This window comes from Geotrypetes seraphini, chromosome 11 (genome assembly GCF_902459505.1).
Source record: "Geotrypetes seraphini chromosome 11, aGeoSer1.1, whole genome shotgun sequence".
In the NCBI taxonomy this organism is placed as follows: Eukaryota; Metazoa; Chordata; class Amphibia; order Gymnophiona; family Dermophiidae; genus Geotrypetes; species Geotrypetes seraphini.
This window is the reverse complement of record NC_047094.1, coordinates 71,037,346-71,054,781: the sequence shown is the minus strand read 5'-3', so window position 1 is coordinate 71,054,781 and position 17,436 is coordinate 71,037,346. Positions and strand designations below refer to the sequence as shown.

General features: G+C 41.9%; 1 protein-coding gene across 1 annotated transcript; it reads left to right on the top strand.

Moving 5' to 3' along the window:
* Window positions 1-225: 225 nt before the first annotated feature.
* On the top strand, window positions 226-16,090 carry LOC117345762 (fish-egg lectin-like). Its single transcript, XM_033914881.1, has 4 exons — window positions 226-382; window positions 6,979-7,206; window positions 7,897-8,239; window positions 15,445-16,090. The coding sequence occupies exons 1-4, from the start codon at window positions 313-315 to the stop codon at window positions 15,596-15,598; spliced, it is 795 nt and encodes a 264-aa protein (XP_033770772.1). The 5' UTR covers window positions 226-312; the 3' UTR covers window positions 15,599-16,090.
* Window positions 16,091-17,436: the final 1,346 nt, after the last annotated feature.

Genomic DNA, 17,436 nt, shown 5'->3' with positions numbered 1-17,436 from the left:
AAGGCTTAAGAAAATGTGTGTTCTCGTTCTGGAACTGTCAGTTCCACTTTGTTGGCTGATTGCCTCCCAATTGTTAACACTTTTTACAGAGGTCAAGAGGCTGTGAGTACCTCTCACAAACAGCTCTGGGGATAGTGGGACACCGCCTTGTTAACATTAGATGAAAAACATTTCATGCTTTTTTTTGTTTGTTTTTACTGTTCACAGACCTATCAGTCCTCCTTGGGTGGGGTTTGTGTCCAGGCAGGTCTATAAATCACTTCACCCAGTGCCTTGCAACATCTCAAGGATTGAGTTACAGCAAAGAAGGCAATGGGAAGAATGGCATATCTCCAGGTGCCTCTGCTATTGCTGCAGCTGCTTCTCACAGGACTAAGCTCAGGTAAGTAAAAAGGAGAAGGGGAAACTTCTGTTCTAGTCCTGGTTCTATCACAGCCTCTGTGTGACCCTCCCAGGGCCGCCATCAGAAATTTCTGGGCCCCTTACTGAGCAATCCTATTGGGCCCCCCACGCACACACACACCCCCCGACGCCCCCCCCCTTCTTCCATAGGCCGAATACACACATACTTTTCTGCTAATGCTCCACCTAAGCCAGTCCCGTAAAATCTTCTCACGTCCATTGGGTGATTTGGCATAGAGGAGATATTCATAAAAAGAACGTCCGTCAAGATCTTTACTCATAGACTGTGCCATTTGCTTTAAATCATCTTCCATCATTAATCCAAATTGCACAATTCTTTCTCTGTCTTTGTCCTGAATGGCATCTGGCCACATTGCTGGATCCTTCCAGTCAACAAATTTATGAGCAGGCGCGGAGAACGCATTTTTAAACAAATGTAGTTTATCCTTGTACTCCTTATGTAATTTTAATCATCTATGGATATGTTTGTATGTTTATTGTTCAAATGGTTTCATTTATTTCCCCAAATTTATTTTTGTTATACGCATTGAAAATATTTGATATTGCGTTTAAATCAAAATCTCAATAAACTTGAAACGAGTGCCCATGAGATTGTGGGAGGGTTAAATACTCAAAACTTAGAAGAATAACAATTTACTTAAAGTTTTTGCTACGCCAGCTTTTTGGTATCTTTACATACAGTGGCGTATGTAGCATATGTAACACCCGGGGCCCATCATTTTTTGGCATCCCCCATCTGTAAGAAAAACATGATTTTTAGTAACAAACCACACGTCACACATGAGTTCCTAGGAAAAGGCAGCATCTTACATATTGCAGTGAGCAGTACATCAATACACCCATTGTAAAACTAAACAAGCCAGACCAGCACAGATCAATCCTACACCGTCAATCCTAACAGAAAACCATGTCTTTCGAACACACAGAACACAGAAAACACCTTCGCCTAGTATGGAATATGTCATCACAAACTAACCCCTCACCCTTTTACAAAACTGTAGTGTGGATTTTAGCCACAGTGGTAACAGCCCTGACGCTCATAGAATTCTGAGCATCAGAGCTGCTACCACCACGGCTGGCGCTAAAAAATGCTCCACAGTTTTGTAAAAGGGGGGATAAAATAGAAATGCACAGTTTCAACGCTCTAGCTCAGAGGTGCCCAAACTTTTTGAGCTTGTGAGCTACTTTAAAATAACCAAGTCAAAATGATCTACCAACAATAAAATTAAAAAACACAAAGCACACTATACGCTGAGAAAATGTTAATTATCATTCCTATTCTGGGTTTTTTTCAAAGAGGTCAAGGCAGATGACTCTATGCATTGTCACCTCAGTAACAACCATACAAAAATAGACAAATATACCCTCCATCCTTTTTATTAAATCACAATAGCAGTTTTTAGCGCAGGGAGCTGCGCTGAATGCCCAGCGCTGCTCTTGACGCTCATAGGCTCCCTGCGCTAAAAACCACTATTGCGGTTTAGTAAAAGGGGACCATATTGTAAAATATAGACAGCAGATATAAATTCAGAACTGTGCATAGTAAGTGAAGGGAAGTTTTCATCTCTGGGAATTTACCCAGTTAACTATTAAGTTATTTGGGCAAATTCCTTTGAAAACTGTGGTAATACTGCCTCCACTTTGCTAAATTTAAAATAAAATCATTTTCCCTACCTTGTCTGGTGATTTCATGAGTCTCTGGTTGCACTTTCTTCTTCTGACTGTGCATTCAATCTTTCTTCCCTTCTTTCAGCCTGTATGCTTCCTCTCCTCCACACCTCATTCCCTCCCCCAACTTTTTCTTCCTCTCTTCATGCCCCCTTTCTTTTTTTCTGTTTCTCTTCTTTCCTTCTGTTTCCCTGCCTGCCCCCTTTCTTTCTTTCTCCCTGCCGTTCCCCAAGCCACTGCCGCTGCCATCGGGGAACAGGACTCACCAATGGATAACAGGCCCCAAAGCCGACGCCGACGCATGCTCTCCCTGCTTCGGGCCGATCAGTCTTCCTCTCCCCGACGTCAATTCTGCCGTCGGAGAGGAAGTTCCGTCCAGCCAGGCAGCGATTGGCTTGCCCGAACTTCCTCTCCGACTGCAGAATTGACGTCGGGGAGAGGAAGACTGATCGGCCCGATAGATTAGATCGCCAAGACAAAGTGAGTCCTGGGAGATCGACTCACTTTGCCTTGGCGAGCTACTGGCGCCCCTGCCTTAGAACACTGCCTAGGACCCTGGGGGAGCCTGGGCCCCCGTCAGCTCCAGGCCCCTGAATGCAGGACTGGTAATACTGCCCTGATGGCGGCCCTGGACCCCCCTCCCCCAGTGAGGATCTTCAGCGCTTTAAGCCCTCTTCCAACTCCCTCAATTAATTAGGCATTCATTATAACTTTGTTCAAATTACAAATTAGCAGAATGATTTAAAAGGCCTTCTCTTAAGAGGCACATTCTGAAATGTAATTACTTATAACCTGTGACTGGTATCCTATGGGAATGGAAGCTGATTCAGCTGATGGCTATTGAAAATGAACACATCTTGGCTTATTTTGATCAGAGGCAAAATCAGAAGGGAACACAAGAAAGCTATGCCCTATTGATCCTGATGGTGCCTGCTTGATAAAACCAGGGGGAAGGTGTCAGGAAATGAGAAGCATCCTTCTATTTTCACAGGGCTAGAAATAAAGATTTTGACAAAAATAGAGCAATTCCACTATAAAGAGCCTTTGTGCAACTTTGAAAATGCACATTAAAGAGATAATTTTATAAAAGTAAGCTGAGCATCAAAAGGGCTGCCTAAGTCAGAATGTAGAAAAATAGGAGGAATATTTATTTATAAAAATGCACATAATGCCAGGCAAAAATACACAAAAATAGAACCCAAAAATGTAAAGGGAGGAAAAATATATAACTGCTGCAAAACCTTCCCAACCCCAAGAAAACCAACTGACAAGGGGGAGAGACAAGAAGAAACCTCAATCTAAGTTAATCGGCAAATTACACATAGTGTGAAACAGGAGAACCCTCAGTAACACAGCCACCCACTAAGGGAAAGGCTGTCACCGGCTGACACTCAGAAAGAGTGTAAACTGTGAAACATCCCCGGGTTCTTCCTGTAAGTGAGAATAAATCAAGTGCACCCCCAAAAAGTGCTACGTGTGAAAAAAGATTCTAGAAATCAAAAAAACACACTATGAGGTTAAGAAATTCTTGTCTCTACTCCTTGCCAGGGGGGCCAAACAAGGAAGGAAAGTGTCCAAATCTGTCCAAATCAGAACCAAGCCAGTCAATAAGTGGAAGTACTTAGCTTCTTTAAACTGTAGAACAGCCAGCCGATGTGTGACATCATCCGTCCAACGGGACTCCGTTTCGGGGGTGCACACCCCCTTCCTCAGGAACAACTGGACTGTAATGAGACTGGTGATTCCTCCGGCGTGGCTTGGAAAGTAAGGCAGAAAATGGCATTTCTGCCTTACTTTCCAAGCCACGCCGGAGGAATCACCAGTCTCATTACAGTCCAGTTGTTCCTGAGGAAGGGGGTGTGCACCCCCGAAACGGAGTCCCGTTGGACGGATGATGTCACACATCGGCTGGCTGTTCTACAGTTTAAAGAAGCTAAGTACTTCCACTTATTGACTGGCTTGGTTCTGATTTGGACAGATTTGGACACTTTCCTTCCTTGTTTGGCCCCCCTGGCAAGGAGTAGAGACAAGAATTTCTTAACCTCATAGTGTGTTTTTTTGATTTCTAGAATCTTTTTTCACACGTAGCACTTTTTGGGGGTGCACTTGATTTATTCTCACTTACAGGAAGAACCCGGGGATGTTTCACAGTTTACACTCTTTCTGAGTGTCAGCCGGTGACAGCCTTTCCCTTAGTGGGTGGCTGTGTTACTGAGGGTTCTCCTGTTTCACACTATGTGTAATTTGCCGATTAACTTAGATTGAGGTTTCTTCTTGTCTCTCCCCCTTGTCAGTTGGTTTTCTTGGGGTTGGGGAGGTTTTGCAGCAGGCAAAAATACAAGCATATGTGGTGATTTTATAAACTCACCCAAATGATCTGTATTTCCAGATCAGGAAGGCATCATGCATACAGCAAAAAACAAAAGGAATTGACCCCAAAATATCCACAAAGAAGAAAATCCAGAGAAAACCAAAAAAAAAAACTCTGTGGATTGACGATGTTCCTGAATGGATTTTATTTTAAAGAGTCAAAGTTCCAAAGGTACACTGAAATCATCCACATAAAATAATTCCATCCACATAAAAATAAATCATCCACATAAGAGCCTTAAAGGACCTAGTCCGCTAGGGATACAGGACCTAGCACGGTTCACGTTTTGACAAAAAGTCTTCTTCAGGGGTCCCTGGGGGTCCTATAAAGGTGAGTATGTAGGAAACAATTATGTGATGAGCCGGAAGTGAGACACTGCTTGCATTTGCAATGGAAAGCCTTTGTGGATGGAATTATTTTATATGGATGATTTCAGTGTATCTTTGGAACTTTGACACTTTCAAATAAAGTCCATTCAGGAACATCCTCACTCCACAGAGTGTTGTTTTTTTTATCATGCATACACCACCATTTTCTTGTGTATATGGCAAATTTATAACAGGGCATACAGAAAAGAATGGAGAGAGCCTTCCTCAAAAGCGAGCTTTGTCCATGAGAAAGAGGATTTGTCGTACAGGTCTCAAAAAGCAAGTTACCGGTAGTTGGAAGATTTTATATGACTCTGAGCAGGTATAAATGCCAGCAGGTAAAAGTACCCAGACACACATATATTTCTCTTATGAAAATTAGCTTCCTTGTATACTCAATGGGATCACCAGAACAACCCCCCCCCCTTTTAAAACACATAAATCTCTGCATTTATAAAATTGCTTGTACTATACATGTTGCCAGATACATTTTGTACTTGTACCTAAAGTTCTTAAAATTATCCTGTCAGAAGATCATTTTATTTCTGCTTGGCTTCATAAACATAACAACTCACCTGTATACCGCAAATACCATTAAGTTCTTAAAATTATCCTGTCAGAAGATCATTTTATTTCTGCTTGGCTTCATAAACATAACAACTCACCTGTATACCGCAAATACCATTAAGTTCTTAAAATTATCCTGTCAGAAGATCATTTTATTTCTGCTTGGCTGCATATTTAGTGCACACATACTTTCTCGTGTTCAGGACAAAAAGCATGTGCATATTCCTGTTTTAAACTTTACCCCACAGTATTTAAATGCATATATTTACACCTAGGGGTCCTTTTATCAAGGCGCGCTAAGGGGGTTAGCGCATCAGACATTTCATCACGTGCTAACCCCCGCGGCAGCCTACAATCCTAACGCCTTGTCAATGGAGGCATTATGTACTAGCGCGGCAGGCAGTTTAATGCGCGGTATTCACGTTAAACCGCTACCGCGCCTTTGTAAAAGGACCCCCTAGTTTTTGGCTTAGATAAATTTTGGGGATTAATTTGTGCATATATTTTATAAAGTATGTATGTCTTGTCAACCCCTCTCCAACCCTGCCCCCCCCCCAAATGTCTCCCTTTACTCTGGATAAATGAATGCTCATATACACTTCCTGAAGACTATTTTTACACTAACCTCGTGGTTTTGAAGTCTGGCTGCAGGTATATTGTAAGCACATTTGTAAGGGGAAACATCATATGGGAGGGTTACCTCACACAAACTTTCAGACTCCCTCTACTCGCTTTCCCTCCAGCTTCAGATAAGCCCTTTTTCTAACCCTGGTAAACAGTATAGGACAGTACATGAACAAGGTCTGGGAAGTGAGGGTTAGCTGAGATTTTCCTACAGAAGAAAAGCTTTGGAAACTTGCTCCCTATATCCTTTGTTTAGGGACTTATTTCCTCCAATGCTGCAGAAATACAGTAAAAAAAACAAAAAAAACCCCAACAAAACAACCCAACAAAAAACCCTCCATAGAATTAAAATTTCTATTAACCAAGACGTGAGCAGAAATTTAATTCCCTGAGGCAAAAGTCCACTACTAGTTTCTGCTTAGGTTTCTCGCTTGCAGATTTTGTAAGATTATTTTTAGGAAATATTTCACTTCCAGAAGTCTCTGTAAACAAATCTTGGTCAGACCAATGGTCCATCAAACCCAGTAGCCCGTTCTCATGGTGGCCAATCCAGGTCACTAGTACCTGGCTAAAACCCAAAGAGTAGCAACATTCCATGCTACCGATCCAGGGCAAGCAGAGGCTTTCCCCATGTCTTAATAACAGACTATGGACTTTCCTCCAGGAATTTGTCCAAACCTTTCTTAAAACCAGCTACGCTATCTGCTTTTACCACAACCTCTGGCAACACGTTCCAGAGCTTAACTATTCTCTGAGTGAAAAAAATATTTCGTCCTATTGGTTTTAAAAGTATTTCCCTGCAGTTTCATTGAGAAAAGATACCCCGTTTCAAAATTGTTGCTGGCATGCAGGCTTGGTAGATGTTTGCCTGCCTTTTGAATTGGGCTATCATTCATCTGTAAGATGGGAGGGCCCAGGAGTAATGCTCTGGTCTAACGTCCTGTCTTTTTATTGTAGCATTATTCTGTATTGAGATCCCGGGTAATCTGAGGCAGATTGACGCTGGCAATGGGCATGTCTTTGGCGTGAATGATGTGGACCAAATCTTCACATGGTACGAGAATAGTTGGACACAGATTAACGGTGCACTGAAACACGTCAGTGTGGGTCCTGCAGGCGTCTGGGGTGTGAATTCAGATGCCAACATCTACCGACTGGTGGGCGGCAAGTGGGCCCTAATCCCAGGTAAGTCTTTGTTAAGGAAAATATCTAAAAAACAACAACCTTGATTTGCCTCTTCCCCAGGCATTGCTTGCAGAAACCTCTGCTTGTCTGGCCTCCTGTTATAACTCTGCCTGTTTGTTCAGAGCCAGCAAGAAGCTTTTTTAACAAATCTATTGAGTGTGATTGTTGTTTGAAATGTAGTGGGGACAGTGTATCTTCCCTGATAATTTGCATAGATAGTACTGTGTACTTGGATGCAGTTTACCCTGATAGACTCACGCTAAATGTCATTCCACATTCTTTGAAACTGTCTCAAATAAGTTTTTAATTTAAAGTTATGTATTTTGTTATATGTTTGTTGTTTCTTTCGAACTTTATAGAAGACTCACTTTGCTGTAGCAAAAAGGTAGATGATTATACCCTTCTAAAGTAAACTTTAATCTGCTTAAGTGTGCTGGGCTACAGGTAGCATAATATGATACCTTCTAAATAATTCTTTTTCAGACAGAACTTTTCTATTATAACACTTAAAATATGTGTTAAAAATGTGCTATCCTTTTTATAATACTTGACCAATGTTTCCTTTTTTTGTGGTGTGATTTTGTTTCAGTACCATATAAGCCAGTTTATATCTGGGTTTCCTTTTACTCTGTGACAAAGAAGTGAGGTCTTTCAAAAATGACCCCAGTCATTTCCACTTTGCTTCTACAGGATTTCTGAAGCAGATAGATGCAGGTGGGGATCAGTTCATCTCTGGTGCAAATGCAAATGATGATATTTTCTGCTTGTCCAAGACCGGGGCCATCCCTGTGAAGTTCCAGAGCTCATCAATCCCCTGGGTACAAATCGATGGGAAACTGAAGTACTACAGTTGTGGCTTACTAGGCTGTTGGGGTGTCAACAATGCCAATGATATCTTCTACCGCTGGGAATCCTCACCAGATTTGTGCCAAGGCTCCCGCTGGCAACAGGTGGAAGGGAAGCTGTCAATGATTGAGGCTGGGACAGAGGGCACAGTGTACGGGGTTAATGCCGAAGGCATGGTCTACCACAGGTGAGAAAGAAAGTTGCCCTCTCAGATGCTAGCATTTAACTTAAGCAGGTCACTGCACTGGCTCAGATCCATTCCACAATTTGCCAACAGCTAGAAACTGAAGCCCTAATAATAATATATTGGTTGGGGGCCATCTCTATATATAGAGTGGTGTTAGGCTTATTTTATTTCTGTACCCCAGGCACATTAGATAGAGTGGGAGCCCACCGGGACAGTTAGGGAAAAATGTTTGAGTACCTGAATAATTTGTAGTCTGCATAGAATTGTAGGATATACGGAATATAAATTATTATTATTATTTTTTTTAAATGTCTTAATCTAAAGGTGGCTAGCAGTGGTGTATAAAGGGTATGAACCGTCCTGGGTGTCAAGTCCATGGGAGCGCTGGCACTTCTCCAACCGCCCCACTCGTGCCAGCCCTCCCCCTCCCAAATCTTTACCTCTGTATTATCTTTGCTAGCAAAAGCAACTTCTGCCTGTTGCTCACATCAGCCTGGCTCCCCTCTGAATCACTTCCAGATCACGGGGCCAGGAAGTGACATTAGAGGGAAATCCAACGCTGATGCAAGAAGCATGCTGCAGAAGGACGATCTTGCTTGACGAACTTGCTGCACTTCTTTGAGGGAGTAAACAGGCAGATAGATAAGGCTGATCCAGTTGACATTATATATCTGGATTTTCAGAAGGTGTTCGACAAGGTTCCGCATGAACGACTACTTCGAAAAATTGAGAGCCATGGAATAGAGCAGGGGTGTCAAAGTCCCTCATCGAGGGCTGCAATTCAGTCAGGTTTTCAGGATTTCCCCAATGAATATGCATGAGATCTATTTGCATGCACTACTTTCATTGTATACTAATAGATCTCATGCATATTCATTGGGGAAATCCTGAAAACCCAACAAGATTGCAGCCCTCGAGGAGGGACTTTGACACCCCTGGAATAGAGGGTGAAATACTCATGTGGATTAAAAACTGGCTAGCGGATAGGAAACAGAGAGTGGGGGTAAATGGACAATACTCGGACTGAAAGAATGTCATCAGTGGGGTGCCGCAGGGCTCAGTGCTTGGACCCGTGCTCTTCAACATATTCATAAATGATCTGGAAATGGGTATGACGAGTCAGGTGATTAAATTTGCAGACGATACGAAGTTATTTAGAGTAGTGAAGACGCAGGGGAACTGTGAAGATCCGCAACGTGACAAAACCACGCTCGAGAAATGGGCAGCAACATGGCAAATGAGGTTCAGCGTGGATAAATGTAAGGTAATGCATTTCGGTATCAAAAATCCCATACACGAATACAAGATGTCCGGGACGGTACTTGGAGAGACCCCCAGGAAAGAGACTTGGGAATACTGGTCGACAAGTCAATGAAGCCGTCTGCACAATGCACGGCTGCAGCCAAAAGGACGAACAGAATGCTAGGAATGATTAAGAAGGGGATCACAAACAGATTGGAGAAGGTTATCATGCTGCTGTACCAGGCCATGGTACACCCTTACCTGGAATACTGCGTCCAGCACTGGTCGCCGTACATGAAGAAGGACATGGTACTACTCGAAAGGGTCCAGAGAAGAGCGACTAAAATGGTTAAGGAGTTAGAGGAGTTGCCATAAAGTGAGAGATTAGGGACGCTGGACCTATTCTCCCTTGAAAAGAGGAGACTGAGAGGGGACATGATCAAAACATTCAAGATAATGAAGGGAATAGACTTAGTAGATAATGACAGGTTGTTCACCCTCTCCAAGGTAGAGAGAACAAGAGGGCACTCTCTGAAGGGGATAGAATCCGTACAAGCGTAAGGAAGTTCTTCTCACCCAGAGAGTGGTAGAGAACTGGAATGCTCTTCCGGAGTCTGTTATAAGGGAAAACACCCTCCAGGGATTCAAGACAAGGTTGGACAAATTCCTGCTAAACCAGAACGAACGCAGGTAGGGCTGGTCTCGGTTAGGGCACAGGTCTTTGACCTGGGGGCCACCATGTGAGCGGACTGCTGGGTGCGATGGACCACTGGTCTGACCCAGCAGCGGCAATTCTTATGTTCTTATGCTATGGATGGGAGAATGGAGAGGAAGTTGAAACGAAAGACTGGCTGACTGGGGTTAAGACCATACGTCAGAAGTACTCCCTCTGAGACTGTTTGAGAGCTCTGGTATGTATTATAAAGTGAATAGAAGCAGTGCTTGAGATTTATTGAGTGTTAAAAGTACAAGGAAAGAAGAGACAAAGTAGTACTTCTCAAGATATTTGCTGGAAAAAAGGGGACCAACAAAAAGCTGGAGCAAATGGAGATCAAAAGTTACTGAAGCAATAGTGAACGGGAGATGGAAGTAAGTGAATGCTCCTGTTAATGAAGTAAGAAAAGGAAGCCCAGAGAAGAGAATATATGAATTTATGTGAGGTGTTTGGCCTTGGGCTTAAGTGAGATATTGAGCTAAATTACTGGGCTTAGAGTCTTGAGGACTAAACAAGAGAAATTGGACCGTTTCCTAATTTAGTAAAAAAAAAAAAAAAAAATGGTAGGAAAGGCATAAAGAAAGCAAAAAGTGCGTAGAATGTACCGCATGCATGGTAGGTTATAATGTATGAAGGAGGTCATATGCCAATAATAAAATGAAGAGTTAGGTGACTTGCCCAAAGTTACAAGGAGCCGCAGTGAAAAGAAAATCACAACTCCAGGGTGTTGAGGCAGTAGAGAGACTTAGGAGAAAGTAATCAATGAAACCTAAAATTAATGAGTGAAATAACTCATTGAAAGAGTAGGAACATGCAATCAAGAAACTGGAGTTGCTGTTAAGGCAATAGGGTAGAAGGTGGCATTATTGGGCTTTGGATTTTTTTTTTTTTAACTCCATAGAGAGTAGAAAATAATGCAGAATGCTGGCTATATTCCAAAGTGTTACAGCGGAATAGAAAAATATTACTGCTCTGGAAGTATTGGAATAGTAATACTGGATAGGCAATACAGCACATAGATAGGCAGAGGTCTAGAAATCACGAGGCTAGACCATAGATCAGGGGTGTCAAAGTCCCTCCTCGAGGGCCGCAATCTAGTCTGGTTTTCAGGATTTCCCCAATGAATATGCATGAGATCTATTTGCATGCACTGCTTTCATTGTATGCTAATAGATCTCATGCATATTCATTGGGGAAATCCTGAAATCCCTACTGGAGCAACCTCGGGAGACCCTTGATAAAGTGTAACGGCGCAAAACATGTCGGGTCTGACTCCCAGGTTTTGGCTGATGCAAAAGATAAGTGCATGTAAATTTTAAAAGAGCAGTATAAGAATATTTAAGACTATTTATAAGAACGTTGAAACACTTATTTAAGAAATTATTTACACAGAATAATATATGAATGTGGAACAGCCAATGATGAATGGCACCACATAATTCTTCCCGCAGTTGGAAAAACTACAGCGGAGGAGTGGTGGGGCTGAGGCTTCCTCATTTATTCATTCATTAACTTATAAGAGGATATGATATCTAGGTCCACTTCTTGAATGTGATATCAAATCTTACTATGGCATGTGACAGTCCAAAGGTTATAATGCATGCTTCTTAAGCTCTCTTGATTAGCCTTGCTCAGGCAAAGTCTGATTGTTGCCCATATAAGGGATGCTTAAACAAGATAAGAAATAAGATAAGAGTAAACCTATGTCAGGTTAATAAGTGGCAAGAGTCAGGGAGGGGGGAATGCCTCGGCATTCTGTCTCAAGGTGCAAACCTTGTCCTTGCTTAGAATGAATACGTGACAGGAGGGAGAGGGAATGAGAAACAGGGCTTCAGATCCAAACACAGGCCTAGATCCACACACAGGCCTAGATCTGCACACAGGGCCTAGGTCAGTGTGCCGACCCTGCCTGTGTTCTGATGCCCTGGATCAGAACTTATCAGATCTCCATCCCTACAGTCGATGAGAAGCATACATCAAGTGACTCAATGCTGAAAATGCCTGCACGCTGGTGAAGATGTTGATGTTCACCGGCATTGATAAGAATCAGTACTACTAGGTACCCGACACCAGGCCTAATCTCTTCTTATAAAAATAAATATGAAGACACAAAAACAAAACATGTTGTTTGTTGGTGAGTTGTTTCATTGTTGTTTTTAGCCCTAGAAGATCAAAAAAGTTCCAGCAGGAGCACCACGGGTCGAGTAAAAAGAAGGCCGAAAAGTTGTCAATGCCGTCAGTAGGGGCAAAGGTTTCAAATTTGCCTACAGGTCCCAATGGTGAACATAAGGAAATTTCAGTTAGAAATTTAAAGGTGTAAAAGGAAAAACAACTAAGAAGAAGGAAATAAAGAAAAAAGTGAAAAGTGAAGCAAGATAGCAAACTTGACTGGACAAAGTCCAGGTATGTCTTATTCACTCCACAGAAAGCAAAAAACTGATGACCTCATGAGTCAGTGTCAGGCGAGAAAGTAATAGCACATGCACAGTGTGGGCAGTCTCAGAGCTTTTTAAAGCTTAAAGTGACAGTACACTTTAGCACTGTCCGTGCCTGGCTCTGTGGATGACATTACCCATCTGTGAGAATATGCTGCCTGCTTGTCCAGACACAGAGCAAAATGATACACTTTATACAGATCCTTAAAAAAGTCCTTATACTAAATCAGGAAAAACCATCTTACAAAAATATGTTTTAAGCATACTGCTACCAGGGCTGTGGAGTCAGTAGATAAATGTTCCGACTCCGACTCCTCAGTTTTTTGTACTTCAGACTCCGACTCCAGGTACCCGAAATTTCCTCCGACTCCGACTCCTCGACTCCGACTCCACAGCACTGGTTAATTTTCAGATCGTTAAAATGGAATGTCAAGTTGAGAGAAATGAGCATTTTCGACACCACCTTCTTTTTGCTTTTAATCAAGGTTCTAAGGCCGCAGAAGCTGCTCGCAACATTTGTGCTGTGTATATAGTGGGTGCTATAGCTGAAAGAATCGCTCGGGATTGGTATGCCAAGTTCAAAAATGGAGTCGGTAGATAAATGTTCCTACTCCGACTTCGACTTCTCAGTTTTTTGTACTTCTGACTCCGACTCCAGGTACCCGAAATTTCCTCCGACTCCTCGACTCCGACTCCTCGACTCCGACTCCACAGCCCTGACTGCTACTAATACTTATCATTTCTATAGTGCTACTAGACATACACAATGCTGTACACCAGTGTCTCACAAACTATTTCCAGCCATGATACACTAAACAGGTGGCTGTGGCTCGAGGGCACCCGGAAGTGCATGGATGTCGACGTGATGACGTCATGCACACGTATGACATTATCATGTTGATGTCTGTCCATATGCAAAGGCCCTGAAGATGGGGCCTTGAGCCGGCAAGGGGGGGGGGTCAACAGGAGAGGCGCGGAGGAGTAGAGGTGCCAGGGAGGAGGAGAGGTGCCGGTGCCAGCTGACTGTTTACAGGACGTGCCTCTGTCTGCGAGAGGCACATTTTCGGAACTACAGTAGGTGCCTGACTTTGGCTCCCAAAATTAAGCTTTCCAGTAGCAGCTCAAAATCCAGTAGCAGAACTTTCAATCAAAAGCCTCAGCACTAAGGTATGCTTGAAAATCTGCTTGAACCCAGGGCAGATTTGATTTAAATCAATCAATTTAAATTACTAGTCAGAAAGACTTGATTTAAATCCTGGTTTTCTACAAAAAGCTTCATTCTTGCCAGTATAATCTTAATATTTACAACCAGATGAAGGTTTCATTTAAAAAAAAACCTAAAACTTTTCAGATTAGTTTTACAGTTATATAAAAAAATTACTGATTTGTTTATACTATTAGAAAACATAAATAATTATGAAATTATTGCGAGATGAACTATCTCCAATTTATTAAGTTAATTTGGACAAACCAAAACAACAACATTATAGCATATGTATTCATGTGCTTAAACATCTATGTTAAGCGATATAGTTAAACAAAATATCTTTTAAAAAATATAGGGTCTCGTTTACAAAGTTGCAGTAGCAATGAAGCCCATAGGAACTGAATGGGCTTTGGTGCATTTACCATAGCAGAATAATTACCGTAGCATTGTAAAAGGAGCCTTAGAGCTATCAGCCAGGTACACACATAAAAACTTAAAATACTGTCTTCTGTAGCTCACTCATTTTCATCTTTTTGTTTGTTCATAATCTGGAAAAGAAAAACAAGCTTTCCTGCTTTATTGGATCCAAAATGATTTCTCAATTTTGAATGAATGAGTCCAAAGGAAGTGAATATTCTTTCTGCCAGCAGAATAAGCTACTGCTCTTAAAAGTAAGATCATTACTTCAACAGTCTCTGCTTAATAAGTGACCACCACTAGTTCACTGGTGTGACTTTCTTTAAAACATCATCGGCAAAGATATACTTCTTGAATGATTCCCCCTTAGCTCTGAAGTTTATTATATTTGGAATTACAGACTACCAGTAATTAATCATCCATCATGATTCTCTGTCATGATTCTGAATACCCATGTCATAGCTAACTCCTTTTCTTCAGCACTTAAGGTTTGACCCTGGATATTGACAATATTTTCAAGAAAATAAGCTGGAGACAGTGCTTGTCCCATTTGTTTTTTTAATGCTTGTAATTTAATTCCGTCATTGTGCAGTGCTGTTTTAAGTGCTCACTCAGTTCCTTTCAAATTTCAACAGCATCAGCAATAAAACAGCTATTTTTCTGTAATTTGTTTAAAGCTTCAGAAAATGGGGTTCAGGATTCTCAACATATCTTCAACATTTCTTTTAAGCCCAATTTTGAGAGTGTAGGTCGTAACATGCACAAATTTGGGAATGCAAATTTGGAAGCCATATATAGAATCCAATGGAATTTGCAAAAAAAAAAAAAAAAAGGGCATTCTTTTGGAAAGTGCACACTCTTAGCAAATAATGTGCACTATTATCAGCAAATGAAAAAAACACAAAATGTCATGTTTTTTTTCGTTTCCATGATGCTGCTATTGACTTTGAGCAGTTCTTGAAAGAGGACTGCCCCATGGAGGAGCAAGGGTGCTGCTTTACCAGTCACTATGTCAGTTTCTTTGATGGGGGAGGAGAGGTGTCTAAGGTATTAAAGAGGTAATTTTGACACTGGTGAGTAGTGGAGTCTGGTCTCTCTTCCTGTAAGAGGAGGAAAACTAGGTTGAGAGTGTGCAAATGGCTTCTTCCCATCCTCTTCTAACACAGATCTTGTTTCCTTCTCCATTCAGGGAAGGAATCACTAAGAGCAACCCCATTGGGATCTCCTGGAAGCAGGTGGATTCATGTGGTTACCAATTCAAGCATGCATCTTATGACCTGGGAATCCTGTGGCTGCTGACCAAAGATGGCACTATCCTGAAGTGCAGTGACTGTTCAGAGTGAGGTCCCTGCACCTCTCATCTATTCCTCTCTTATCAAAGAATTAACCATGTTCAGCAACTCTCTCTGTCTGTATTTCTCAACATTAGAAAAGTTGTTTATTTCTATGCTACTGAGGCTGCTGTAAAAAGGCCATAGTGATCCCCTGTCTTTCCTACAACCTCATATGTATGACTCTGTCTTCTGCAGCACTGTCCTCTGGGTAGCTGGATGTACATCAGTACTTGCATAAAAGGGGATTTCATTGGCAGATCTGGGATTTGCAAGGAAATCTAACTTTCTTTGCAATTGTGGTATAGTAGTCTTCTAATCAGACTGCCAGCTGACAGTCAGGAAAATGCAGTTAAAATTCTGCTGCCGGTCCTCAGGTACAAACTTAGATAGTACCCTTTCAGGACAGTGAAATACCTAAAGTAAATCACCTTGTGTTGCTTCTGAAAAAAAAAGTGTAAGTCTAAATATAAAATAAAAATAAAAATGTGCCAGCAGAGGTCATCATTTTCCTGTCTCTTCTCTATTGTTCATTGATCATGAATTTCAATAACATTTTCCTAAATGTCATTGACTAGGGATCCATATTCTTCTCAGCACCTGGAAATCTCAGCCAATTATGAGATAGGAATATTATGTAGGATCAGCCCCCAACCTAGGTTTTCAAGATGTTCCAGTCACAGCACACCTGTTGCTGAATTTTGACGGGTGCAGCACATCTGTTTCACATTCAACACATCTGTTGCTATAATGCCACATTCAACATGCTTTGCCCACTTTCGTTATGGCCTTCTTAATATTGTCTGCATCACTATTGCCTTTTAGTATGTGATGATTTGTATCACTCCACAGTCTACACACTGCCTTCTCTTCAGCCTTAGACACTGTCTTCATCAAATTCCTGTTCACAGTGGGTTTGGGGAGTGTCAGGATTTATACAAAATAATTCAGAATAACCACTCCTATCGATAAAGCGACATCTCCATCCATGTAGAGCAGTGGTCTCAAACTCAAACCCTTTGTCGGGCCACATTTTGGATTTGTAGGTACTTGGAGGGCCGCAGAAAAAATAGTTAATGCCTTATTAAAAAAATGACAATTTTGCATGAGGTAAAACTCTTTATAGTTTATAAAACTTTCCTTTAACAGTTAAAAGGAAAGATATATAAACTATAAAGAGTTTTACCTCATGCAAAATTGTCATTTCTTTAATAAGACATTAACTATTTTTTCTGCGGCCCTCCAAGTACTCTATTTTTTTCTGCAGCACTCACATTTAAAGTTCAATATCTTTTCTTTCTCAAAACTGGCACATTTCAATCACTAAATTGAAAATAAAATCATTTTCCTACCTTTGTTTGGTAATTTCATCAGTCTCTGGTTGCACTTTATTCTTCTGACTGTGCATCCAATACTTCTTCCCTTCTTTCAGCCTCCTGTATGCTTCCTCTCCTCCAGACCTCATTCCTTCCCCCAACTTTTTCTTTCTTTCTTTCTTTCTCTGTCTGTCTTTCTCTGATTCCGTGCCCCATTTTTTGCTTTGTTTCTGGTTCCCTGTCTCCCCTCCTTCTTTCTTCCTTCCTCCGTGCCCCATTTTTTGCTTTTTTTTTCTGGCTCCCTGTCCCCACCCCACCTTCTTTCTTTCTTTCTTCCTTCCTTCCTGCCCTCCCCCATGCCACCGCCGCCGCGGAATAGGCTGCTGCTGCTGCCGCTATCGGGAACAGGCCATCTCCCTGCTTCTTTTCTGCATGGGGCTGACCAACTCTCGCTGCCCGATGTCAATTCTAACGTCGGAAAGGACGTTCCGGGCAGCCAGGCAGCGATTGGCTAGCCAGAACGTCCTCTCGACG